The sequence below is a fragment of the Ictalurus furcatus genome, chromosome 26 (assembly GCF_023375685.1).
Source record: "Ictalurus furcatus strain D&B chromosome 26, Billie_1.0, whole genome shotgun sequence".
Taxonomy (NCBI): Eukaryota; Metazoa; Chordata; class Actinopteri; order Siluriformes; family Ictaluridae; genus Ictalurus; species Ictalurus furcatus.
In genome coordinates this window covers 18121309-18146308 of record NC_071280.1, presented here as the reverse complement: position 1 = coordinate 18146308, position 25000 = coordinate 18121309, and the positions used below count along the sequence as shown (strand labels likewise).

The following is a 25000-nucleotide window of genomic DNA, read 5'->3' as shown; positions in this document are numbered from 1 at the left end:
TCATCTTTCAGGGAGCGCCCGATTGAGCGTCCGTATACGTGTGTGATTTTGGACAGCTTTCTTCACTGCCAGAATGACTGCTGCTCAAATCTGAATGGTGTTTCTGTCACTACTCCTCTGGCCCTGTCTCATTTGCCTTCCCGTCTTCCCTCTCTCTCACCCTGCTGCCACGGCGTGTGCCCTCAAACTCTTCATGCCCTCAATGCCTTCAAAGCAGTGATGTTGGCTTCCACTTGTGTATCTCACAATCCTTTTACGATCAGAAATCAATGATATAAAACAGCGCTTTCCATTCCAGCAGAGAGATTTAATGTGCCAGACCGCGTTGTTGACACAGACGTATATAAATGTTTATTTATGTATAAATCTAAATAAAATTAGGTAGACATGCATTTAATTGGGATAGCCATAACAACTGACCAATCCCAAGCCCTGACCACACTTGGTCAAGCTTCTGAAAAATAGAGGCCAGGGTGGTCCCTGCTGATGTCATCCATTCAGAAGGACCCTTGAGGGTCAGAAATGTAGAAAATGTTTAGCCTTGCCATGAAATAGCAGCTGATTTAACACCTAATCAGATTTATAGCGTCATATTAGCTAAAAGCCAATCTAGCTAGTTGTTGACCTACTTATTTATGACACCCCTTCAGTGTAACACTAGCCTTCGATGTGTAATATTTTACGGTACAATTATTAATCTGGTTAACTGTTTGTGTTGCCTAACGTATACCGATGATAGCCGCTCATTGTAACGTTAGCTAGCTAAACTCTCGGTCTGATTGTTGCTGCTCTCTAGCCAACGTTCTTCGTCTATTTATACAGTAAATTCAATGTGTAGCTACTCTAAATTTAATGCTACTCTTAGCACAACAATTGTGTCACTCATCCAGGGACCTTCCGTGAATAACTTTTTTTGTATCTTGAGCTTCAACTTAAAGATTTGTCCCCTAGGGAAATGCTGGTAAAATCCTGAAAGCTTGTCTGAGGCAATGGTGGATAGCAACTGTTGCAGTAGTGATAGAAAAGTAGTGATAGGAGAATCAAGGAAATAAGCAGGGGCTTGTGATTGGTCAATTGTGAGAAGTTAAAAACAAAGACATTTTTCTGTTATAACCCAATAAACCTCTTTTTATGTTTTCAGCACGGAGTGATATTCAAGCACCTATAAAAGCCACGTGCAAAGATTTGGACTGTTACAGTGAAATGTGGCCCATGAAGGACATGTTGTGTGAAATGTACAGTTTCTCAGATCTTCTGTAGCATTTAATCAAACTGTACAGGAATTTTCGGTAGAACTGGTCATTACATGATTTATTCTTCAGTACACTATGTACAAGGCCATCGTGTGGCCTTACTGCTTTAATATTCGACAAATTCTGTGATGTACCTTTGGTGCTTGGGCCCCCGTCATCGCTGCTTGCAGTTAAAGCTTTCTCATGGCAGTTTAGCATTGTTCATTCCAGTGTATGACATGACATTGAACTTTTTTATGTTTCATATTAACCATGCTAAAACACACTACAGCTGAACTATTTTACATTTTGACTCTTGGGCATTTTTTAAAATAAAGTTTAAAAAAAAACTAAACTGTTTTTGTTTTGTGTTTTACATGTATAAGAGACCAGTTATTAATTAATAAGGGTGATATAATAAGGTATGAGAGTCTTAGAAGAATACTTCACCCTAAAATGTTGCCAATAATAAGTAAAAGACGTTAGCCATGTGCAACCATAATCTTGCTAATTTTTTATATGTATTTTTTTCTTATCCTCTTCATATGTACATTATCATCCTTACTTCTTTCTTTGGTGGTCTGATTTTACATACGAATGTACTGTTGAATGCTCACATTCTCATGTTCTCCTGAAAGGGTTTGCACATTTTCATCTGATATATATATATATATATATATATATATATATATATATATATATATATATTGACCGTGTAATTTTTTTGTTTCTTTTCCAGTTAAGTTTGTTAGTAACCGTTCTTAAAAGAAAAAAGAAAAACCGTTAAATTCTCAAATATATTATACATTATGACTGTAATACCTAATCACTTAATCACATTATTAACGTCCTGTGAGAGTTTTCACCGCATTTTGCGACAGGACACGATCACACACGGCAGCGCTCAACCGTTTTATGGCAGACAAGAGAGCACGGCTGCGTCCCAAACCGCGTACTTACCTACTATAGGCCTGTAGTAGGAGAAATACATGTGTCTCGGCTACTATATAGTAGGTAAGTACGTGGTTTGGGACGCAGCCCACGGTTTCAGGCAGTCGTCTATTAGCACATACAGCATGACAAATAATTAACTGCACTTGAAGCGTTCGTAAAAAAATTTAATAAAAACACCCAAAACTGTATACGGTCCCATCACGAAGACGAACTGTATGTCGATACGTGAAATTCTATGACGTTTGCTGTTAAGAACAGTGTTCTAGAACATGTAAAACAGGAACATGAAAGGAATATTCTAAAAGCGACTCATGTCAACACCTTAATCAGAATATTGTCTTACTCGGAATAAGGTCAATAAGTAGACTACAGCTGTCCATGTAAACGTAGTCAGTGATTAGCTACCGAGGCTTCAAGATCAGGATTTTTACAGACTTCTGTTGTTTTTTGGTTGGTTTTTTTTTTGTTGTTGTTGTATTTTAAAATAAAACAAAATGATAAAACTGTTTATATAGAAATTAAGTTAAACCTTAAGGCCAAGGTGTGAATAAGGAGGTTATAAACTTCTATTCCCTGTTAGCGACATTAGCAACAAAACAACAACAACAACGACGACAAAAAACACTAAAGGAGCTAACTTCAGTTTGATGGATTACATTAGTGACCGCTAGATGGCGGAAGTGAGCCGTTACAGGTTAAGAGACACGCGCTGTGAATAATGGATGAATGCACGAAACCGGCGTTCGTTCCGCTTCCGGTTTGCGGGGATGTTGCTAAGCGATGTGGAGTGTAGCTGTTGATATGTTGGCTGGACGCTGCCGTTCTTCACACAACAGGTAATTTAGCGTGTTTGTTAAACACATATACATGTATATTAACGCCGCGCTGTGTTTCTAAAGTAGCGGAGGTGTGTGCTCGAGGACTGTCAACCCGCGGAAGACGCGTTTCCGGTCTAAATAAAGTTAGCCCGCCTGCTTGCTAACGCGATAGCTAGCCAACCCGGAGTCTACGTGGAGCTCAGACCGATGATTTGTTTTGGGCCGACGGAAATTACCTGGCGCGCGAGAGCGGTCTGTGAGAGCTGAGAGAATTTTAGTTTCACTTTGTAATGTTAAGTAAAGACTTAAAGGGAAGGGAAGACTTATTTACATATACATATTTATATTTACATATATATATATTTCTAAATAAATTGCTTACTATGGCTAAATTGCTTAATATCAGACATTGTGTGACCTCTGAGTGAATTTTATTCAGTGAGTGTGGTGTTGTTGTTGTTGTTGTTGGTAACGTTGTCGCCTCTCAGCTCCTGGGTTCCTGGATCGATCCTGAAAATCGTGTTGAGACCTTCAACAAAGTTGTGAAGTGACAGAAGTCAGTTCTTCTCCTGGAACCTACTCCCAGAGCCCTTATTAAAGCAGATATCCGGTGTCCATAGACCCGCAGTTACATCCATAAATAGCACGTCTTCTTCCCGTAGCTTCTGTGTGTGAGGTTCCTCTGGGTTCTCCGGTTTCCTCCCACCTCCCAAAACACAGGTCGTTAGGCGGTACTGCTCCTAGGTGTCCCGTCCAGGGTGTCTTCCCAGGATAGGCGGATCAGAGCAAACGCAGGGAAGCGTCTGTGGGTGCTTTTCACCCCTTCCGAGTCGGGGCGAAACGGACACGTCGGGTTTGTTTGGTGTTTGGTTTCGTGGCGCTCTGAAAACGCTCTCGTAAAATCTCCTCAACACGGTGCGGTGAGTTGAACGCTCAACCTTTTACCGAGTGAGCAGAGAAATCGCCAGAAGCAGAGAAGACGCGTAATAAATGATGAGACGGTTATATAAACGATGTGTTTAAAACTCTGTTCCTTTCTTTCCTGCTTCGTCGGTCCGAATCCTCCAGAACGCAGCATTTCCACAGCGCCACAGCTTACGCTGCGTTCGCGACAACTGGGAACGCGGAAATTTTCCTTCTCAGAACCTCCTACTTCTCCCGGAGTACTTCTATTAAATCAAACCCGCAACCCTGGTGCTGCGAGGCAAACGTGCTAACCACTAAGCCACCATGCTCCGCCACACACAGCATTACTTCTACAAAACAACACGACATGTGTGATTCACTTCCAGCGGTGAGTCGATTCAGAGTCGAATCTGCTTCTCACTAGAGTTCGATTAGGAGCAGACCAAGGCGTCCTGACTAAAGAACCGCACACCGAGGAGGCGGAGAACACGCTGAGATTCCGTTCGAAGGAAATAAAAACTGAACATATGAACCCACCCTTTAAGCACACCGCGTTCCTGTCTGTGATGAAATGATCCAGGAGTCAGTTTGGTTGCTGTAACGTCGGTATCGGATCGGTACTGTCGAGCCCTGAGATCAGAGTGGACGTGGTGCAGCTGTACTGGACATTCCACATCGGTTCTCTCACAAATCATCCCTTTTATAACGTCCTTCAATCGTTATGTTGTAGATCAGAGTTCTGTCATGGCCTGCATTTCCACCGGTCACATGATCAGAGTCGTGTGTGTGGCGAGTTAACCAGTTACACGCACACACACACATCAATAAGTATGGAATTAAACACTTGCATGTCACGCTGTTAAAGGAACGTAATCGATAACAAGGTGGTGTAACGAACAAACTTCCTGTCACCACCACAGAGTTGATCGATTTCCAATAGTGGCACGTTCCCGAGCGTGTTCGGGGTTTTTTTTTTTCCCTCTTACACCACGGCGATCTGCTGAGAATTCAAATTCCACATGGTACACATACCATAACCACCGCGATCCGATTCAAATGATCGTTTACACGTGCGTTACGTATATTCCAAACAAACCTGAGCAAGCGCAGAGCGTCTGAGATGAGCGGAGAGAGCCACCATGGACGTGACACCAAATGCGATAATGTGTGTGTGTGTGTGTGTGTGTGTGTGTGTGTCAGCAAATTTTTTCTTTAACAAATATTGTCTCCACCGACCGCCATGTTTAAGACATAAAACATAAGATGTGAATACACACACGCGCGCACCACCGCGCGTGTGCACGAGGTGTTTTTGAATCCGATTGAGAAAATAGTCGGATTTGAGCATTTACGTGACACGTGAAATGACACTCAGGGCCTCATTCAGCATTTTTTGAGTCATAACCCTCTATTTTTTTCCCTCCTCTGTACATTTCATAACAAGTCATCGGTTTCCGTTCTCGTTCTGAGCGATGACCGAAGCGATCGCGTCATCAGCATGCGGCGTGGTGTTTTGCGTGACGACGTCTAGCCGTGTTTCACTGAGATCTGAGACGGTGGTGCTCGCTCGACCTCAGGCGTGTCAGGGTGGAAACGGCAGCGCTTTCACTTCCGTTTCCAGTCGCTCTGAGAGCAGCACGAGTGTAGAAAGCTCAGCAGAAACAAGACCACTCGTATGTTGGTATCGAGGTCAGTGGAGATGATCAGCGATACAACGCAACACCGTGTTGGGATCGTGAACAACACGATGTTGTGGTTCTTCAGCAAGGGGTCATTTGGATTAACTTCAGCTTTAGAAAATAAAATGTACGGTGTCCACCCTTTTCTCAAGGGAAAAGTTCGCTCCTTTATTTTTTTTTTATGCTTAAACTCCATCTCCTGGTTTATTCTCCCGCAGCTGGAGGCTGGTGTGAGGAAGCGGCGCTGCCATGGCGTCCGGACCGGGCTCGGTGCCTGTGGTTCAGCCCGGCATGGGCCCCGCTGGCTCCGACCGGCTCTTCCGGAAGCCCAGAGACCAGACAGGCTCGTCTACACACTACAGACCTCCACGCTCTCTCCCTGACGTCTGCCCCAAGGAGCCTACAGGTGAGAGTCCGTACTACCGAATCCACCGTCTGTCGGACACGTGTGTGTTACGGTGCCCAGAAATCAGAGTGGGGTTTTTAAAGAGCTTTTTCTACCTGTTCCTTAGTATTATGGACACTAAGAGAAAGGGGGGGGGAGTTAGTTTTGGGGCGCTGCTATTTTGTGACGCGATCCTGAATCTCATGATACACGTGGTGATGTAGCCCACATCTGAACACCGCTTCTCTGACACATTTCTTTTAAACGTGTTAACGCCCGGGTTTGGGTTTGGTTTTGGTTTTGGTTTTGGTTTTGGCAGGAAGAACAGCAAGGGGCGAGTGCTTCCTGGGGTACCTTCGTACCGAAGAAAATAGAAAAAGCACAAAACCGCGTGTTCCGCAGGATATCTTGCATTCTTTATCGACGTGTCAGTTCACACACGGAATATTCCGACACTGGATTTCTTTAGTACACAGCTGGCCGTTTTATAGAAGGTAGAATACGGCGTAAGGTTTTCAGACGTGTGTTTAAAAAATCAATAATTAATTAAAATGAAGACTGGCACGACTGATTCGGACTGATCTAAAATCACAGAGATGCTTCGGGAATAATTCTAACATTTAACATTCAAACAGTTATATCAAACAAATCCCTTCCAAAGAGGGCTTGTGTGTGGAAACATCTTTACATGTGTGTGTGTGTGTGTGTGTGTGTATATATATATATATATATTACAGTGTAAGAAAGCTCTTTCGATCAAATGCACGTGTGTGTGTAAATCCTCTGGAGTGTAAGACTATATAACGCGGTGTGTGTGACGGTGGCGTGCAGGTGAGGTGCGAGGGCTGGGGGACGCTCCGTCAGTGGTGGCGGATCAGCACCGATGGACGGTATACAACTCTAAGGTGAACCTGCCGGCAGCGCTGAACGACCCGCGGCTGGCCAAGCGCGAGTCCGACTTCTTCACCAAGACCTGGGGCGTGGACTTCACCGAGGGGGAGGTGACGCCCTCGTACAGCCTTCCCAACATCACAGCCGAACACTTCAGCACCTACCTGAACGACACAGCTCAGGTAACACACACACACACACACACACACACACTCTCTCTCTCTCTCTCTCTCTCTCTCTCTCTCTCTCTCTCTCTCTCTCTCAGACACTGTTAATTATTCAGGTGCTGCCACTGCCAGAAGGGGTGTGTGTGTGTGAGAGAGAGAGAGAGTGAGTAGAAATAGTCCATAGTGTGACCTCGTCGAAGGTGAAGGAGGCGTGGCCTCTGCATCACCGCTCGCTGACGAGATCAGCACCCTCTCCATCACGCGCTCCATGTTCAGACGTCCGAGAGGACGTGTTCATTCTCATTGTTGTGTGTTGTTGTGCAGAGGGAGAAAATCCACGAGCGGTGTAAAAACATCTGCCCCAGCAAAGACGACCTCTCCATCCCCAACATCACAAACAATCACGGTACGTAATAAACTCACAGACTGTTCCTATTATTATTATTATTATTATTATTATTATTATTATTCGCGTCCTTCAGAGCCTTGACGTGAAGATGTTTTATACCAGTTCCAGCGATTCGACTTGGTAGTTAGTTGGTACCTGTTAGACTGGAAGTTATCTATAACCCAGCTTACTTACTAGGTGTGAATCTCAAGCTTCCAGTAAAACGCGATAGAAACCCGACTCTGCTAGGATCCGATTCGATTTAGTATCCTCGCGTGGTGGGTTTATCACCAGCTTTGCCCGAGATTAGCCCCGCCCACTTTGCCTGAAGTGATATGTAAATACTTCTCTTATCTCTCCACAGATAAAGCCAAAGAGGAGCTTGAGCAGGTGCCTAAGGTAGGAACCGAGACACGCTTCTGTCTGTCCATCTGTCCGTCTCTGACGCCTCCTTCACAGTTTCCTCTCTCTCTGTGTGTGTGTGTGTGTGTGTGTGTGTGTGTGTGTGTGTGTGTGTGTTACAGATCTTCATGAGGCCTGACTTTGTACTGAGCGACCCAGCCACCTTCAGCGCCGTGTTGCCGTGGTCGCACTTCAGCGTCGCCGGTGGGAAGAGCAGCCGCGATGCCGCGTCGTCACGGTTACTGCAGGAGAAGGTACACGGCTGATGAAATGCTATGGGGCGGAGTCTCTGTTTTTGAGGCGTTAACGCCTTCCTTCCCTACGTTTCTGTAACGATGTAGAACAGCAGAAGCTATTCCTAATCATGGATGTTTTATTTATTTATAATTTTATATATAATAAGAAAAGTCTATATATATAATCTCTCGATAACCAATCACGGCATGTCTTTCGTAGCTGCTCGATAATGCGTCTTTGTTCTCCGTCCCTGTCGTAGCTGAGTCACTACCTGGACGTGGTGGAGGTGAGCATCGCGAGACAGATCTCTCTGCGCTCCGAGGCGTTCTTCCACGCCATGTCATCTCAGCGCGAGCTGCAGGAGCAGCTGTGCGAGGCGGCGGACGCCGTGAGGGCGCTGCGGGAGCACACGGCCGGCATGGGGCGCACTATGATCCGCGGGCCTCTGCGGGCGCTGCGGCACACGGTGACGCGCAGGAACTGCGTCACGCTGCACGGTAAACTGAAGCTGATGGCGGCGGTGCAGCAGACGCAGCCCACCGTGCAGCTGCTGCTCTCCACCTCCGAGTTCGTGGGCGCGCTGGAGCTCATCAACACCACCAAGGAGGTGCTGCAGCAGGAGCTCCAGGGCATCCACAGCTTCAGGTACACACACACACACACACACACAAACACACACACTTTTAGAGCTTTTAGCAGGATACACCATGATTAATCCCTCTCTCTCTCTCTCTCTCTGTGTGTGTGTGTGTGTGTGTGTGAGACAGACACCTGGGCTCTCAGCTGTGTGAGATGGAGAAGCTGATTGATAAGATGATGGTGGCCGATTTCACCACGTACTCCAGGAGCGACCTCAACCGGGCCTTCGAGGACGACAACCAAGTGCCAGAGAAGGTGTTTCTCAGTTTCTCAGTAACATGACAGGTTGCGTTTGTTTTGGGTTTTTTTTGTTTGTTTTTGTCATTGAGAGCGAGAGAAAGTAAGCACGGTGAGGGAACGAGTGTTTGTAGCTGTTATGTTGTAATCCTAACAGGTATATAGTTACAGGAATGTAAAGGTATGATGTGTCGTACACTGCCGCGCAAAAGTTTAGACGCACTCATTCTTCAGTCACCAAAACTCTGGAGTTACACACATGGAACTATGGGAATTATGCTGTTATTTAAAAAAAGCTAAATAAATCATAATAATTTAATATTTTAGTATCTTCAGAGTAGACATGCTTTTTTGCGTAGAATTTCCAGAAATGTATTCTTGGCGATTTCTTGAGGAATTTCCCTGAGACGCTTTTTAAACAGTATTAAAGGAGTTCACACCGACGCCGGACTCTTATCTCCTGCTTTTCAGAATATTTCACTCCGAGTCGTCCGTTTAAAAATAATATATGTTGTTGTAAATAAAACGTTCGTTTTCTAATGAAAGACACGAAGACATCGGCACGATTATATTTTTGTCTACGACACCGATTTCACACGTTTAATCACACACCTTCAGATCAAAAGGTTTTTAAGATCGTGAGAAACATTTCAGTCGGGTGTCCACAAACTTTTGACCGGTAGTGTGTATTATTAATATATAAAAACATAAATGCTGTGGTATAATAGGAATAAAACACTTCAGATTGTTTAGTTATAGAACGAATATATATATATATACATATGCTTTTTTATTCTTTTTTTTTAAGTAACTCCACTTCACAGGCACGTCCTCGATTAATTTACAATAACAGCACGAGGCGGCGTTTATTCCTTACTTATAGACGTCCCCCTGTTCCCTTCGTTTTGGTTTGATATGAACACGAGCCTCACTGCTCTAACTCTAACTCGAGCACGGGGAGATGTAGGTCAGCAGGTGAAGTGTGTGTGTGTGTGTGAAGCGTGGGAGTAGGGAGTGTAGCACTGGTTTGAGGTTGGAATCTGCGGCAGTACTTGTTTTAAATTTGAAACTGCAGCACGCTGAACGAGGAGGTGCGGCACGTGTACACACACACACACACACACACACACACACACACACACACTACATCTGAGTGCTGTCTAGAAACATTCCTGATCGGTGCGGATATCAGCGATGAGCTGCCAATCCAAATAATACACTGACTTCGTGTGTGTGTGTGTGTGTGTGTGTGTCTGTGTGTGTGTCAGGACCGGCTGCAGTCTCTGGTGTTTGGCCTGCTGAGACAGAGGAAGCTGGATTTCCTGGACATCTACAGCGAGGAGATGATGAAAGCGGCCAAGGGCATCGTCAAACAGGTGAAGACCCCCTCCCCCTCCCCCTCCCGGGTTCACGCCGAGGGTTAAAGCGAGAGTTCGTCCAGGAAAAAAAACGTTTCATTTACTTTCTAGTGTTTTGTTGGATATAAATATGACACGTTTGTGTTTGTTGTTTTGTTTTGTTCAGTGTGTGGTGAAGTCGGTGTCTCAGATCGAGGAGATCGGCACCGACGCTGTCTTGAAGTGAGGAGCGCTTATTTTTTCACATGATTTCCTGTTCAAAGCATACCGCAGCTAAGTTAATGTGTGTGTGTGTGTGTGTGTGTGTGTGTGTGTGTGTGTGTTTTGCAGGCTGCAGGATCAGATGAGGCTGATGACGTTCACTCAGTGGTTCGAACTCCTGCAGAACGTGTTTGAGTATTTCCTGCTCTTCCTCACCAGGATCAAGGTACACCAGCTGACCCTCTGTTTATATCAACCCTGTATTTACTTATACTGTGTACTCACTAGAAGTTGTTTTTAATGTGTGTGTGTGTGTGTGTGTGTGTGTGTGTGTGTGTGTGTGTGTGTTTTAGGCCACTCTGGGCGTGATCCGGAACGTGGTTCTGGAAGTCCTCGACAGCAGCCAGAAGAATCGAGCGGCCGATGGCGTCTGCGCCGTCTCCGCGGAGAACGGAGACGAGGACGAAGACGAGGAGTTGGGTCTGCGTCCTGGAGAAGCCGAGCTCGCCTTCCTCACGCACGAGGGGCTGTTCATCAGCGACGCGATAAGTGACGCCGAACGCCGCGGAGACCGGACCAGGGTGAGAGAGGAAGCTTCAGGAAGCGACTCGGCCTCGGGAACTACGGAGTCGTCCTCCAGCAAGGAGCACGCCGTAAACACTACCTCCTCTCTGCCTACAGGGGGCATTGCTGCACTGTGAGCACACGCATCACGCTTAGTCAAAGTGTACGTCAGAGAATCGGCTAATTTAAGACGCTAGAATGTAAAGTGTGTGTGTGTGTGTGTGTGTGTGTGTGTGTGTGTGTGTTTAAGTGAGGATCTGATGCCGTCTGATCTGGAGCTAGGCAGGATCGCCAACAACATCCAGGAGCTGCTGTACACCGCATCAGACATCAGCCACGACCGCTGTGTCAAAGTCCTGCTGGCTAAGGCCAAGGTACACACACACACACACACACACACACACACACACACACATACACAATATGGGACATGATGGTAAGGGACGTGTGTGTGTGTGTGTGTGTGTGTGTGTGTGTGTGTAGGACTGTTCTCTGGAGCGTCTGAGCTCGGCAGAGTTCGTGTGTGTGAGCCGGGCGGTGGAAACTTTCGCCAAGGACACCGAGGCTCTGTGCTGCCGGCGGAGTGTGAGTCTGCGGGGGGCGCTACAGAGTCAGGCCAACCGCTTCGTCCACCGCTTCCACGACGAACGCAAGACCAAGCTCAGGTACACACACACACACACACACACACACACACACACACACACACACACACACACACACACAGTGTACATGAACACTGTGCTTCTGAACCAACTGTCTGTGTTGGAATGAATTCTCTTCTTCTCTTAAACACGGCTGTGTGTGTGTGTGTGTGTGTGTGTGTGTGTGTGTGTGTGTGTGCAGTTTGTTGTTGGACACAGAAAGGTGGAAGCAGGCCGAAGTCCCTGCTGAATTCCAGCACCTGGTCGACTTCATTGCTGACGGTCACATCACACTGCCCGACCGCACACCTGCAGGTACACACACACACACACACACACACACACACCCCATATCCTGCACTTTCATACACATCACACTGCTGTTCTGATCTGCAGGTGCAGAAGAGAAGAAGCCGTGTGACTTCCTGCTGGTTGATGGGCAGAAATACGCTGTCGTTGGGTGAGTGATCTTAACCCGCGCGCACACACACACACACACACACACACACACTGATATCAGTGTTGTGTATAAAGGGAAAGACCAGCCTGATTACTTTAATCAGTGCTTTAGGGCCTTTCCATGAAGGTTAACCGTCTAATCATCGTTCTGTTCCTGTGATAAAGCCTGTGATTGGCTGTTGCGCTCTGAAAGCAGGAAGTGGGTTTGTAATGTGCTGTGTTAGTAGTTTCTGTTCTCACATTTTAGGAACGGGATCAGAGACACTGACATTTCCTGGCTTTCTTTGTTTTAGTAATAATTTTTTGGGGTCTGTGACAGGACTGTGCTGCTGCTGATCCGGATGTTTCTGGAATACTGCCAGTGTGTGAACGACATCCCGTCCATCACCACCGACATGCTGACACGCCTCTCGGACCTCCTCAAGGTGTGTACGTGTACTGTATGTGGATAAACACCTGCATGTTTCATCACAACATCGGTGGACTGACAAGTTTGTTGCCATGCCTACAGCACTTCAATTCTCGAAGCTGTCAGCTGGTGCTCGGGGCTGGAGCTCTGCAAGTGGTGGGATTAAAGACCATCACCACCAAGAACCTGGGTAAAACACACACACACACACACACACACACACACGTTCTGTATGTTTGGAGCCACGCTCACAAAGTAAGAGTAACACGGTGGAAATAAGAAAGAAAAAAGATAGAAATTGGTAAAAGAACACACTCTCTCTCTCTCTCTCTCTCTCTCACACACACACACACACACACACACACTCACTCTCTCTCTCTCTCTCTCTCTTTCACACACTCTCACTCTCTCTCTCTCTTTCACACACTCTCACTCTCTCTCTCTCTTTCACACACTCTCACTCTCTCTCTCTCTCTTTCACACACTCTCACTCTCTCTCTTTCACACACATACACTCTCTCTCTCTGTTTCACACATACACACACACACACACTCTCTCTCTCTCTCTCTCTCTCTCTCTGTCTCTCTCTCACACGTGCTCTCTCTCTCTCTCTCTCTGTTTCACACATATATTCTCTCTCTCTCTCTGTCTCTCTCTCACACGTGCTCTCTCTCTCTCTCTCTCTGTTTCACACATATATTCTCTCTCTCTCTCTCTCTCTCTCTCTCTCTCTCTCTCTGTCTCTCTCTCACACGTGCTCTCTCTCTCTCTCTCTCTCTCTCTGTTTCACACATATATACTCTCTCTCTCTCTCTCTCTCTCTCTCTCTCTCTCTCTCTCTCTCTCTCTCTCTCAGCTCTAGTGTCTCGGTGTCTGCAGCTGGTTGTTTACTACATCCCTATAATCCGAGCGCACTTTGAGACCAAACTCCAACCCAAACAGTACAGCGTCCTGCGCCACTTTGACCACATCACCAAGGTATACACACTCTCTCTCACACACACACACACACACACACACACACACACACACACTCTCTCACAGCGCCACACTTGCCCAATTCATTGTGGATTTCTAATGCATGCCGATTCCAATTTTGATTGTGTGTGTGTGTGTGTGTGTGTGTGTGTGTGTGTGTGTGTGTGTGTAGGACTATAATGACCATATAGCTGAGATCTCGGCTAAGCTGGTGGCGATCATGGACAGTCTGTTTGAGAAAGCACTATTCAAGGTGAGCACATGCTTCACACAGGTCACTGCTGCACATCAAGACTGAAAAACTGTGGTGTTAATGATGTATTCCGTATTTCTGGCCAGTAATAATGACCACTCCTGTCTAAACCACAGGCCTGTACTCGGGGTCTTATTAGAGATCAAAATCATTGTGTGAATGGCTTCGTTGTGTAAGAAAGAAATAACAACCACGGGTCCGATCAGAGCAGGTCCGATCAGAGCGGTGCTAAGTTTCTGATTTTATTTTCACTCGCGGCAGCAGTGCTGGTGTCACATGACCTGGTCTCCATTTCGTCCTCACTGCAAAAATCTATAGAAGGAAAATGAGAGGAAGTCAGCTCCGTCCCACAAACCCATTTCATTTTCCTACGAGTTACAGCTGATGGACAGAATGTTTACAACTCCGTTTATAACGCTTGTGTTCGGTAAAGATTGCTCCTGAATGTGTTTTTAAATATTTGAGGCATTTGTCAAGTCTCTCTCTCTCTGTCTCTCTCTCTCTCTCGGGTGTCTCTCTGTGTGTCTGTCTCTCTCTCTCTCTCTCTCTCTCTCTTTCTCTATCTCTCTCTCTCTGTCTCTCTGTGTGTCTGTCTCTCTCTCTCTCTGTCTCTCTGTGTGTGTGTCTCTCTCTCTCTCTCTATGTGTGTCTCTCTCTCTCTGTCTCTCTGTGTGTCTGTCTCTCTCTCTCTCTCTCTCTCTGTCTCTGTCTCTCTGTGTGTGTCTCTCTCTCTCTCTCTCTCTCTCTCTCTCTCTCTCTCTGTGTGTCTCTCTCTGTCTCTGTGTGTGTCTCTCTCTCTGTGTCTCTCTGTGTGTCTGTCTCTCTCTCTCTCTCTCTCTGTGTCTCTGTCTCTCTGTGTGTGGGTCTCTCTCTCTCTCTCTCTCTCTCTCTCTCTGTCTCTCTGTGTCTCTGTCTCTCTGTGTGTGTGTGTGTCTCTCTCTCTCTCTCTCTCTCTCTCTCTCTCTCTCTCTCTCTCTCTCTCTCTCTCTCTCTCTGCAGTATGAAGTAAAGGCCCCGATGCCGTCACTGTGTTTCCGTAATTTGTGTAAGCAAATGGCCAAAATGCACGAGGCCATCCACGAGCTCCTACCTGAAGAACAGATTCAGGTAAGAAACAAAGACCCAGACGGACTTCACATGTTGTCGCATTTTATTTGTGTATTTCTAGAGATACTTGAACGTCTCACACGTAATGAAGCCTTTACCTTCGTGATGGTTTTGTTTGTGTGTGTGTGTTTGTGTGTGTGTGTAGATGCTGTTTCTGAGGATCAACGCAAGTTTTAAGCTTCACCTGAAGAGGCAGCTGGCTCGGCTCGGGGTGGTGAACGATGGCGGACCACAGCACGGGTTAGAACCACTTCCAACACACAGGCTTAGTTTTCACTCTTTATCATGCGTCACGGAACCTGGTTGCGTGTTTGTTTGTTTGTTTGTAACATGTGCTCCGTCCCTGCAGGTTGGTGGTGGTGGACGTGGCCTTCTACACGGAGAACGTTCAGGCTCTGCGCTCTCTCGAGCGTTTGGACTTAAACATGCCCGAGATCTGGGAGCAGAAGAGGTGATGACGGTCAGCCAGGCCCGGCCGACCGGGTCTTTCCGTCTCCTCCTGCCCCGCCCCCTCCTCTCTTCCTGGAGGACATGAGGACATGAGGTCACAGGTCACACAGGAAGTGAACACTGTATACAAGACCTCTCCATGAACACTTTTTTTTTTTTTTTTTTTTTACCTCCTCGTCCAGAACTGCTGTGACGCCTTTTTATTATTATTATTTTTCTGGAACGATCCGGAGCATTAAAGCGTCATACTTTCACTTCCAAGTGACCAATCAGGATAAGCTAAGGGATCCACTGTGGGCGGGAACTTTCTTCTTCTGTTGGGTTTAAAGCTCAGTGCCTCATCGTGTGCTGTCGATGCAGCGCAGCTCTACACTCGTGTGCAATCCTTTCAAATGATTATTGATTATGAAATGAAACTGCGAATAAATTATGGTTTTTGTTTTGATGTTTATATATGCACCAGTGGGTTTGAAATGTAAATTTGGGTAATTTATTTTCTTCTGGTCTGATTTTATTAGATGATGTGGTTTTCTTCTTCTTCTTTTTTTTAATCTTTACAACCTCATGATCATGGATGAGAGAGAGACAGAGGGAGAGAGAGATTGATGGAAGTGAGCATGTTAATTAAGAAAGGATTTTCGAAACATTAAAAACTCTCTACCCTTCCAGTATTTTTACACACAGGCCCGGATTCTCCTCCCGTCACTCCGGAAGTCACATTACACCTTTAATACGTTTTTTTTTTATTATTATTCCATTGTCGAGGCAGCTGTGTCAGAGGTCCTTGTATCACCGACACGTTTTTACAGCTCGTGCCATCGTATATTCACCATCATGCACCTGATCGGCTCGTCTGTCGGCTTTCCTGAGGGCGTATGTTTTGTTAGAGGCCTACAGCGAGGCTGCTCCTTTACGCTTGTTGAAATATTCATAATCCCGTGTACAGATTAAGTGTGATGATCTCAAATTTGACCAAAAACTAGTACTTGATGCCACGTGCATGGACAGGGATGTCTATAGAGTCGAGTGCTTCTTGTTGCTAATTTGTACGCCTAAAAATTCCCGTAACACGTATTACGAACTGAACGAGGCAGCTCTATCTTAAGCATGCACAAATGCCTGCCTCACAAGCTGTCCTCTGATAGGAACAGTTTATCGCCGTAATGAAAGAGCCAAATGGTTTCTAATCGAGAGTTCCATCTCCACATATACAGTATGCCCATCTTTAAAACGCTGTTCTGCGGGAACTCTTCACCCCTGACGCCCAGCTGCAGCGACTAGTGCTGCTCGGTACTTTATGATCAATAGGAAGGCGTGGCCTCTGCGTCAGTCCCAGTGAAGCAGGCACGGCCTGACAGTCTTCAAGTCAATAAGTTTGTGTACTGTCCCGATTGTATTGCATCGCATCTTGGTGAAATGGCTCCGAATTGTATAACAGCCATATTTTATCCATCGGATTTTTCTCTCAGTAGAGAAGCATCTTGTTAGTACCTAATGACTTATTCATTGCATTCATATTATATTTTGTGCACATTTTATGCAAATATGAGGATTATCAGCCTCTGGGGGAGAAAAAAAAAAAGAACACACAATAATAAACATGGACTGGGCATTACCGGGACCTTGCGGGAGAGATGTTTTTAGTATATCTGAACACAGATCTGTATTTTTTCACCTCTGATGTTCATAGCGGTAAGAGAAACAGTTCCGAGTGTGAGAGCACCGCTCGCCCGGGTTCCACAGCACTGTCTTGGTCAAAAGTGCCTACTTTTGATTAACTATCAATGACTACTTCACTTCTGACCGACTTACAGCCTTGTGTGTGTGTGTGTGTGTGTGTAAGTGAGAAAGTAAGACTAAGGAGAAATCTGATGGCATGCTTGATGATGATTTTTTTTTTTTTTTAAATGGGAAAGTGACTTTAAATAAATCCAAACTGTAAATGATTAACATTATTGTCCATCTTTTTTTAATTGAAGTTCTGGATGCTTCCATTATCTATTTGTTGGACAACTTGTCTTGGCAGATTGAATTGAGTTTTTATTTTAATATTCCATATGAACTGACAGCAAAGGGAAGATTTTCCAGTTAAAGTTTATCCTAAAACAAACTACACAGTGCAAACTGAGGACGTTTTATCATTCCTGAGAATTCCTCACGCACCTGATGATGTATACAGTCCTGTGAACCCATTTCGAATAACTGCGCGACTTTGTAAGGGTCCATGATAACGGTGTTGTGAATATTGTGATCAGCACGTGTCAATCTAATAATAACACACTTGCTGTAAAATCTGATACACGCTGCCTAAGAGCTGCCTTCTACACTTCCAGATGTGTGACTGCCTTCTTCACTTCGTGGATTTTCCTTTTCGAACCATGGCCTGGTCGTGATGTAGGCTCTGTCACCACCTAGTGGTCCTAAACTGAATGACACACAGAAGCAGGCTGTCATGCCTGATGTTTTATTTGTTATTTGGAGGGTGCGGCAGTGGTGGCGGTGGTGGTTTTGGTGTTTCCTGCCGCTCCTCCTTTTCTCTGAGGGGTCTTCAGTACACTCAGTCTCTTGTGTAAGGAGGTGCTGGCTTTCTGAGTCACCTCATGTTCAATCTTGTTTCTGATGGCCACCTCCAGACCCTAATGCAGACGGCACAACAAAGCACAACGTATACACAGTTACATATGCATTTACGTAGTTTTTACTCAGGCAGCAAACTCAATACAAGTACTGGAACTTGTACAAGACTTTTCTAGCATCCTAATGAGTTCATTTATATCAATAGCGTGTACAAACTCACTGATGGAATCTATTCCTTCTCACCATATCAGAATTACAACAATCAGAGGAATTGTTTTTCTTCATACTCGTTATATTTGTTCATCTAACACTTATTTGTCGAAGGGTGCTTGGACCCCGCAGATTGCTGCTTACTTATTTTTATTTTACCACTTTTAGCTGAACCACTTAATTTAGCAGAACACAGATTCTGTTCAAACTACATTTCAAGTTTCTTTTAGTGAAAACTATGGCTTTAACACACACACACACAGTGTTCTCCCTCACTCACTGTTCTTTACTGTGCACTTTTTCTTTTGCTCTCTCTCATTCAGTCCCACGTTCATTCTTCACATCAAAATACTTTGTGGCTACAGTTTAAATGCTTAAATATCTCCAGTAGGTAAAATAAGCTTATCTACACCTTGTATTTAACTAATATTACAATATTTGATCTTAAAATAAATTTGTACCATGATCATAGAGGTGGGTCAGTGGCTGCAAAAGTATGTGAACCCCTGGTCTACACTCTCAGCCTGTGTTTTTATTTTTCCTCCTCTAATGTCAGCGTGTGAACGAGTGACATGAAAGCTCAGAAACCTGCCTTTTTTAGTTTATGTTGTTGAACTATTGCTGCTTTTTTCGGGGCGATGATCCGACCTGCAGAAACAAAACACACACACACAGCTGTGAAACAAACTGCAATACAGCATTACTAGCACGCGCTTCAAAATGGCGGCCTAGTTAGCTTAGCGCTAAAAGCAGAAACTTTTTGTTATTTTTTAACCCTTACTGGGTATTTAATTAACGCTGTCACCGATCAGAAAACCTCCTTACCTCCTTTCTTTGGTCCTTTCGGTTTGTTTAGTTGTTTTTTCGCTCCGCCGGGTCGCTGCGCTTTAAATTTCTGTTTCCCCTGCGCCATCGCTACTCCGCTATGCTAAGGATGAAGCCTGCGTACTACTTTACTACGTAGTATGGACAAATCGGGCGTTGCTACGGGTTACCACGGGCAGCGCACTACATACTGTGTAGTACTCTAGTATTAGTGTGGATGTAGCCGAAAATACACGGAAGTGCGTCATTCAACGCGGAAAACATAAACCGATGTCAAATCTTACACTTCAAACTGTTTCGTGAACAGTTTAAAGGGTATAAAATGTGTTAAAATCTCTATAAACGTGAAGAAATCGCCCATTTTCCCTACTTTATACTGCAGATTTTGGCCCACAATCTCAACATTAACCTCTTTAGAAAGCAGTCACGGATTTAGCTTCCTTAATTACCTCAGAAAGTACCTCAGTAGAACATTTCACTTTAATCCATTATAAATAATTCATAATTAACATATAATATGATATCATATAAATTGCATAAATATGATATTTGGACATGTAGCCCTGCTGTCTTGCACCTCCAGGTGTACAGGTTCGATCCTGAGCTCAGGTTCCCGTCTGTATGGAGTTACACGTGTTCTCCCCGTGTCTGTGCGGGTTTCCTCTCTGTTCTCCGGTTTCCTTCCACCCTCCTTTACTTCCACTAACATGCCCAGGTGGATTTAGCTAAGATAAATTGCCCCCAGGGTGTGAAGGTGTGTGCATGCTGGCCTGTCATGTCATATATATATATATATATATGAATCCATAAAACAAGTCCACACAATAAGTTCAGTTTCCCAGTTATATTTATTTCTCGTCAGCATTTGCTAAATTTGATGACTTTTTATGCTAAACATGGTGACACACACAGAGCTTACAGCTACACTCAGTAGTGAAACACATGCATGCGATCATGCTATGCTAACTGCTACGGCACGGCTATGTCTCAAATCACACACCATGTACTAAATACCTGTGCTCTGCACATTACTGAATTAATAGTATTTTTGTACACTAATACTTTGTAACAATTAAACAGAATCCATTGGAACAACCACTTATTTTATAACTCAAAATGGCCGCTCTTAATTTACCAAATCTGTAGCGACATACTTTATTCTGACGTCCTCAGCCCTTCCACGTGACATAGTGGGATGCAAAAAGTGTCTCCTAAAACCTGATTTCAGAAATTTCAGTATTTTTTGTGCATCATTCACTTATTAATTAAAAAGTGCACAATTTGAGACATAACTAAAGTAAACTAACGTCTATGTTAACACACTTTTATTACTGCTAGCTTATTTTTAAATCGCGGCAGCGCGTGGACATGCCAGAACCCCCGGGGAGAGTGTGATGTCACAGCTCACGCCCCTCTGACTGGGTGCTGGCAGTAAGGCGAGCGCAGGAAGCGAGGGAACGAGTCTTTGGCCATCAGGGTAAAGATGCGCTGCTGAGCTTCGGCGAACATGTCGGCAGCCGGCGTGTTCATCCTGTCCATCAGCGCCTCACGCGTCTCACTGTCCAGATTCACCTGCAAACATCAGCACAGGTTAAACAACTCCTGCAGATCTTTAAAGGGGCTGTAGGTAAGATTTAGAGCCCCCTGCTGTTTGTAAAATGAATTACATTAAAACATTGACCATCCTCCTCCTTTCCAACAAAGATCCTGCCCACTTTATTGAAACTCTGGGTTGTTGTACAAGGAAAAGAGGCGGAGCTATGTTTTGATTGGGGTCAGCACTAATTGCTCTCTCTGTACCTCCTGTGGGGCGTCAGGGTTGATGAACTGAGTGTAGATGCTCTGGGCTTTAGAGGACAGTTTGGTCTCAGGCATGGTCTTGTATTCATTACAGGCAAGCCAGAAGGCCAGGTTCTCCTCACTGAACTCCGAGCCCAGGAACCGGTGGAACGCCTGCACACCCGCTGAGAGAGCAAGGGTGGGAAAAGGACAGAGAACATACGGTGTTAACATGTTGTTCGTCAAATTGAGGACTTCAGTGATAACTGTCTACTCAAAAAAATAAATAAATAAATAAATTTAAGTAAAAAGTGTTTAGAAGTAAAAAGTACATGATTATCATTTTTTACCAACATGGTCTCACACAGGAATTCATGTGATGTGTTTGGGTTGATGAAAGGTGTTTATATCACTCATCACTCTGTGTGTGTGTGTGTGTGTGTGTAAAAGTAAAAATTACAAAAGTGTAGAAAAGATTCTTACCCTTGCTGTGGAGCAGAGACTCGAGATCAAGAGGAGTTTTTTCCTCATGGGCTCTAAGAGAGAAAGAGAAAGAAAGAGGATTACAGCGGAAACAGATCAGATCTGATAGATGATGGTAACTTGGCTATTGCAACATGTGTGTGTGTGTGTGTGTGTGTGTGTTACCTGTGTTTGTTTGATTTCTCAGCCAGGTGTGTTAGCTTCACCTTCATCTCCTTTGCCCTAAAAGACACACAAAAACAACACAATAATGCCTTAACAAGTCCTTAAAACTCCAAAAAAAAAAAAATCTTAATATAAACTATAATATAGGATAATTGAAAATCGTTAGAGACAAACTGAAGAACTTGTAGAGTGCAAGAGTTAACCCTTTTTTTCCTAAGCTTGTATGAAATGAATTTATAATGTTGAAAATGAATCATGCTCGGAGCCCAGCCTGGTTTCTGACTGGTTTCTGTAATCCTGTATACGTGTTCTTCTTTGTCATGTATTTAATCAACTATTATGAAAAAGTCACACTGTCAATGAGAGGATTAATGTTAATATATCAAAAACAACCTTCACTGTATTTAAAAATGCACGGTTTTACGGCCTCGGATAAAATAATCACTCTTAATACGTTGACCATTAACGACACCTGTTTTATTTCATTTCTGAATAGCAGACAAGAAAAAAAAAGAAACTGCTCCACAATGTTCCACATCGCTCCCTCTTTTCCAACTCTTCAGTCACCAGAAGTGTGCCAAAAATTTCATCAGTTACGACTTTTATAAACATTACAAGTAACAGAAATTATTTAAAAAATAGACGAAAGAGCTGAAACTGACTTTCATGTGAAAACTGAGAGACAACACACACACACACACACACACACACACACACACACAATACAGTACTCACTTCTCCAGGCATGATGAGGGGAGGGTGGAGAGCCCCTTACACATCAGTGACTATCAGAGAGAGTGTTAGACAGAAAGAGATCTTGAGCACTCTGTGTGGCTCTCTGCTCCTGCCTCTGTCTCTTATACAGCTGTTTATCTCATGTTCCATCTCTGAATACACACACACACACATGCTATTAGGTGTGTGAGTGTGTGTAACTTGGATGTGGAAGTTTCCCTGAGGGCTGTACAAACAGATCAGTGCTCACAATAAAGTAATTACTGGTGATGATTTCCTCCGCGATCTGGACTAAGCAGGACAATGATTGGTGATTGCAGTCTTTCAGGAAAGGGGTGTGTGTGTGTGTGTGTGTGTGTGTGTGTGTGTGTGTATCATTTTATGTGGGATTATTATGAACAGGAGACAGGTACTGTGTGTGTGTGTTGGTGTGTGTTGTTCTTCTGTCTCTGAGACACTGTCACTTTATATACTGTATAACTAATTAAAGAGATGACAGATGCGACAGGTGGTGTGTATATGTGTGTGTCTGTGTGTGTGTGTGTGTGTGTGTGTGTGTGTGAGCGCGCACACTGATAAAATAGTCCATTAAAAGTATATTTAACATTAAACATAGTGAAAAGACAATGCCACATCCTATATGAAATATTAATGATACACTTTAGGCCAGAAATGAAACTGTACAGCGCTTTACTCGAAATCCAAATGTATTCAGTGACACAAGACTCTTTTGTTGTCTGACTTTTTTTGAATTAGTTGTAAAATTATGCTAATGGAGTTAACGATGTTAATGAGTCTCACTGCAAAATAAAAATAATAATAATAATAATCTGAGCGAGGGAAGATATCTTATCTTAAAGGACTCACTGTTCTTATAAGATTATTATAGAACAAATATAGATAATTAAACCTGTTTCTCTCATATATATATATATATGTATGTATATATATATATATATATATATATATATATATATATATATATACACGCACACACACACACACACACACACACACACACACATACTAATTTCATGATTTTAAATGGCCTTGTTCTATTGGCAACTCATGTTTCTTTCTAGAAATAAATGCTTGGCAATGAGACAAGAGCATTTTAAGCTTAAAATGCTTAATAATATTTTATTTGTGTAAAAACTATTTAATAAACAGAAATATTATTTGAATTTAGCTATATTCAAGATATTTTTACTTGCCTAGATATGATTTTTATTTATTTATTTATTTTTTTGCAGTGACCCACATACACTATATGGCTGGTTGTGATGGTCAAGGGTGCACATACTTTTGGCCATATAGTGTATTTAGACCACAAACCTTACAATAAACCAGTTGTACATATGTGCTGTTTGCTTAACTGTGTGATTCTTTGGCTTCTAAGACACACAGAACTACCGCAAAACCTCTAGTGGTAGATAACAACAGCATTATAAAGGGGGTCTCTATGTGTTGATTGAAGCCCCGCCCATTCTTGCGACATCATACACTTTTTATTTGATGGTTCAAGAGGTGTTTATGTAACACTTTAGAGATCATTAAAGTCCCCGTGAAGTGCCTTGGAACGCACAGCATTAATCGATGTAATTTCCACTGAAACAGGAAGTCAGGACGGGACATATCGGGTGGCTCCTCCCACCTTTTAAACAGCCAATAGCATTTAGCTATTCAAGCTGTACAGTACTGTTGATTTTTATAACATTGTGGGCGGGACACTTCGGATTCTCCAGAGCGTTTGATTGGGCAGAAAATCTGATGAGAAGCTGAAGTGCAGAATGACGTCATCAAAATTGTCGCTCCGTATCGGCGGTAGAGAGACTGAGCATTTTGAATGTGTATCTCCTAAACGCGGATTGCGTCACTGTTTCGGAGCGCACTAGTTTATAGATAACCTTAAGGCTGACATATTCATCCTAAAAGCCACAAAACTTCCGTTTTGAGTTCCTGGAGACTTGAACGTGTGTCCTGTTACCTGAAAAATCACCTGTAAAAAATAGCGCGCCATCTTGAAGGAATGGTTACCATAGTTACCACAGGGCGCGCACTAGTTTCCGTGTGATTTGGGACAGAGCTGCTCTCTTACCGCTAATAGGCTGTGAACGCAAACACGTGCAAAACACAAGCTACAGCAAGAAAGTCCCGGATGTACCGCACGCATACCTGTTCTCACGGAACTGCGATGAATTCACGCGCTGTGAGTCCAGGGCGAAAAAATAAAGTTGCGTTTTGATTGGTTTAGGTTACTTCCTGGTTTGGTGAGTCGAGAACGCGCGCGCGAGAGAGAGCGCGAGCAAGCAAGAGAGAAACCAGCTGTTAAACACCGCTGTGCGTGCGTTACTTAACCGTGGGATTTTTTTTTTTTTTTTTTACGGAACCGGAAATTCGGCTTTCGAGACGCCCCGTGGTCAGCTTTGCTGGAATCTTATTTCCCCTAAATAAGGTGTGCACGCGAGCGCGGGGATGTTTTTGCCACTAATAAAGTAAACCGAAGCGGACGGTGGTGCAGGGACACCGCGCGCGTACACACGCGCACGCACGCACATGGCCGAGCCCCGGAGGTCCGGTGCCTGGTGGTGTTTGTGGTCGCGTGCCCGGTGCTTGGAGAACGAACCCGTACCGGAAACGGACCCGGAGCGCGAGCGGCTCTGGACTGAGATCTTCGACCAGCTCGACACCAATAAAGACGGGCGGATCGACATTAACGAGCTCAGGGCGGGTTTGGCGGCGCGGGGACTGCTATCGCGCACATCGGCAGAGCAGGTACAGATACCGATCTCTCTCTCTCTCGCTCGCGCGCATTTATATAGGCTACTCGGTCTCAGCAGGGTGGAGGTACCGCAACACGAAACCGA

The 25000-nt window shown here is 44.4% G+C and overlaps 5 protein-coding genes across 12 annotated transcripts in view; 3 read left to right on the top strand and 2 right to left on the bottom strand.

Moving 5' to 3' along the window:
* The window catches only part of peli1a (pellino E3 ubiquitin protein ligase 1a), an 11791-nt gene extending 10220 nt beyond the window's left edge, over positions 1 to 1571 (top strand). For all 4 annotated transcript variants that reach the window (XM_053615646.1, XM_053615647.1, XM_053615649.1 and 1 more), the window contains one exon: positions 1 to 1571. This exon is cut by the window's left edge and continues 601 nt beyond it. In XM_053615646.1, the coding sequence (XP_053471621.1) occupies positions 1 to 26 (26 nt within the window). In that variant the 3' untranslated portion in view covers positions 27 to 1571.
* Positions 1572 to 2383: 812 nt separating this feature from the next.
* On the top strand, positions 2384 to 16583 carry vps54 (VPS54 subunit of GARP complex). Of its 2 annotated transcripts, none has more exons than XM_053615602.1 (23): positions 2384 to 3022; positions 5808 to 5995; positions 6806 to 7047; positions 7357 to 7438; positions 7785 to 7819; positions 7945 to 8076; positions 8319 to 8704; positions 8827 to 8953; positions 10204 to 10311; positions 10460 to 10515; positions 10624 to 10720; positions 10848 to 11191; positions 11309 to 11432; positions 11542 to 11723; positions 11905 to 12017; positions 12099 to 12162; positions 12481 to 12586; positions 12673 to 12760; positions 13428 to 13549; positions 13722 to 13802; positions 14802 to 14909; positions 15055 to 15149; positions 15259 to 16583. In XM_053615602.1, the coding sequence occupies exons 2-23, from the start codon at positions 5839 to 5841 to the stop codon at positions 15362 to 15364; spliced, it is 2955 nt and encodes a 984-aa protein (XP_053471577.1). In that variant the 5' UTR covers positions 2384 to 3022; positions 5808 to 5838; the 3' UTR covers positions 15365 to 16583. The 2 variants fall into 2 exon arrangements, with proteins under 2 accessions (XP_053471577.1, XP_053471578.1); XM_053615603.1 differs by lacking the exon at positions 2384 to 3022 and adding an exon at positions 5361 to 5716.
* A 1224-nt stretch (positions 16584 to 17807) lies between these two features.
* c26h19orf53 (chromosome 26 C19orf53 homolog) lies at positions 17808 to 19121 on the bottom strand. Its single transcript, XM_053615605.1, has 3 exons — positions 18972 to 19121; positions 18739 to 18794; positions 17808 to 17995 (listed from the first exon to the last, which is right to left on the bottom strand). The coding sequence occupies exons 1-3, from the start codon at positions 19057 to 19059 to the stop codon at positions 17831 to 17833; spliced, it is 309 nt and encodes a 102-aa protein (XP_053471580.1). The 5' UTR covers positions 19060 to 19121; the 3' UTR covers positions 17808 to 17830.
* Positions 19122 to 19800: 679 nt separating this feature from the next.
* si:ch211-196h16.12 (regulator of G-protein signaling 4) lies at positions 19801 to 22811 on the bottom strand. Its single transcript, XM_053615604.1, has 5 exons — positions 22134 to 22811; positions 21399 to 21455; positions 21234 to 21286; positions 20772 to 20935; positions 19801 to 20543 (listed from the first exon to the last, which is right to left on the bottom strand). Exons 1-5 carry the CDS (start codon positions 22175 to 22177, stop codon positions 20376 to 20378), a joined length of 486 nt encoding a protein of 161 aa, XP_053471579.1. The 5' UTR covers positions 22178 to 22811; the 3' UTR covers positions 19801 to 20375.
* A 1378-nt stretch (positions 22812 to 24189) lies between these two features.
* The window catches only part of slc25a23a (solute carrier family 25 member 23a), a 12267-nt gene continuing 11456 nt past the window's right edge, over positions 24190 to 25000 (top strand). For 2 of the 4 annotated variants that reach the window (XM_053615717.1, XM_053615716.1), the window contains exon 1: positions 24194 to 24908. In XM_053615717.1, coding sequence (XP_053471692.1) covers positions 24690 to 24908 — 219 coding nt within the window. In that variant the 5' untranslated portion in view covers positions 24194 to 24689. Of the gene's footprint in view, positions 24909 to 25000 lie in introns of all 4 variants that reach the window. The other 2 variants (XM_053615715.1, XM_053615718.1) reach the window with 2 other exon arrangements.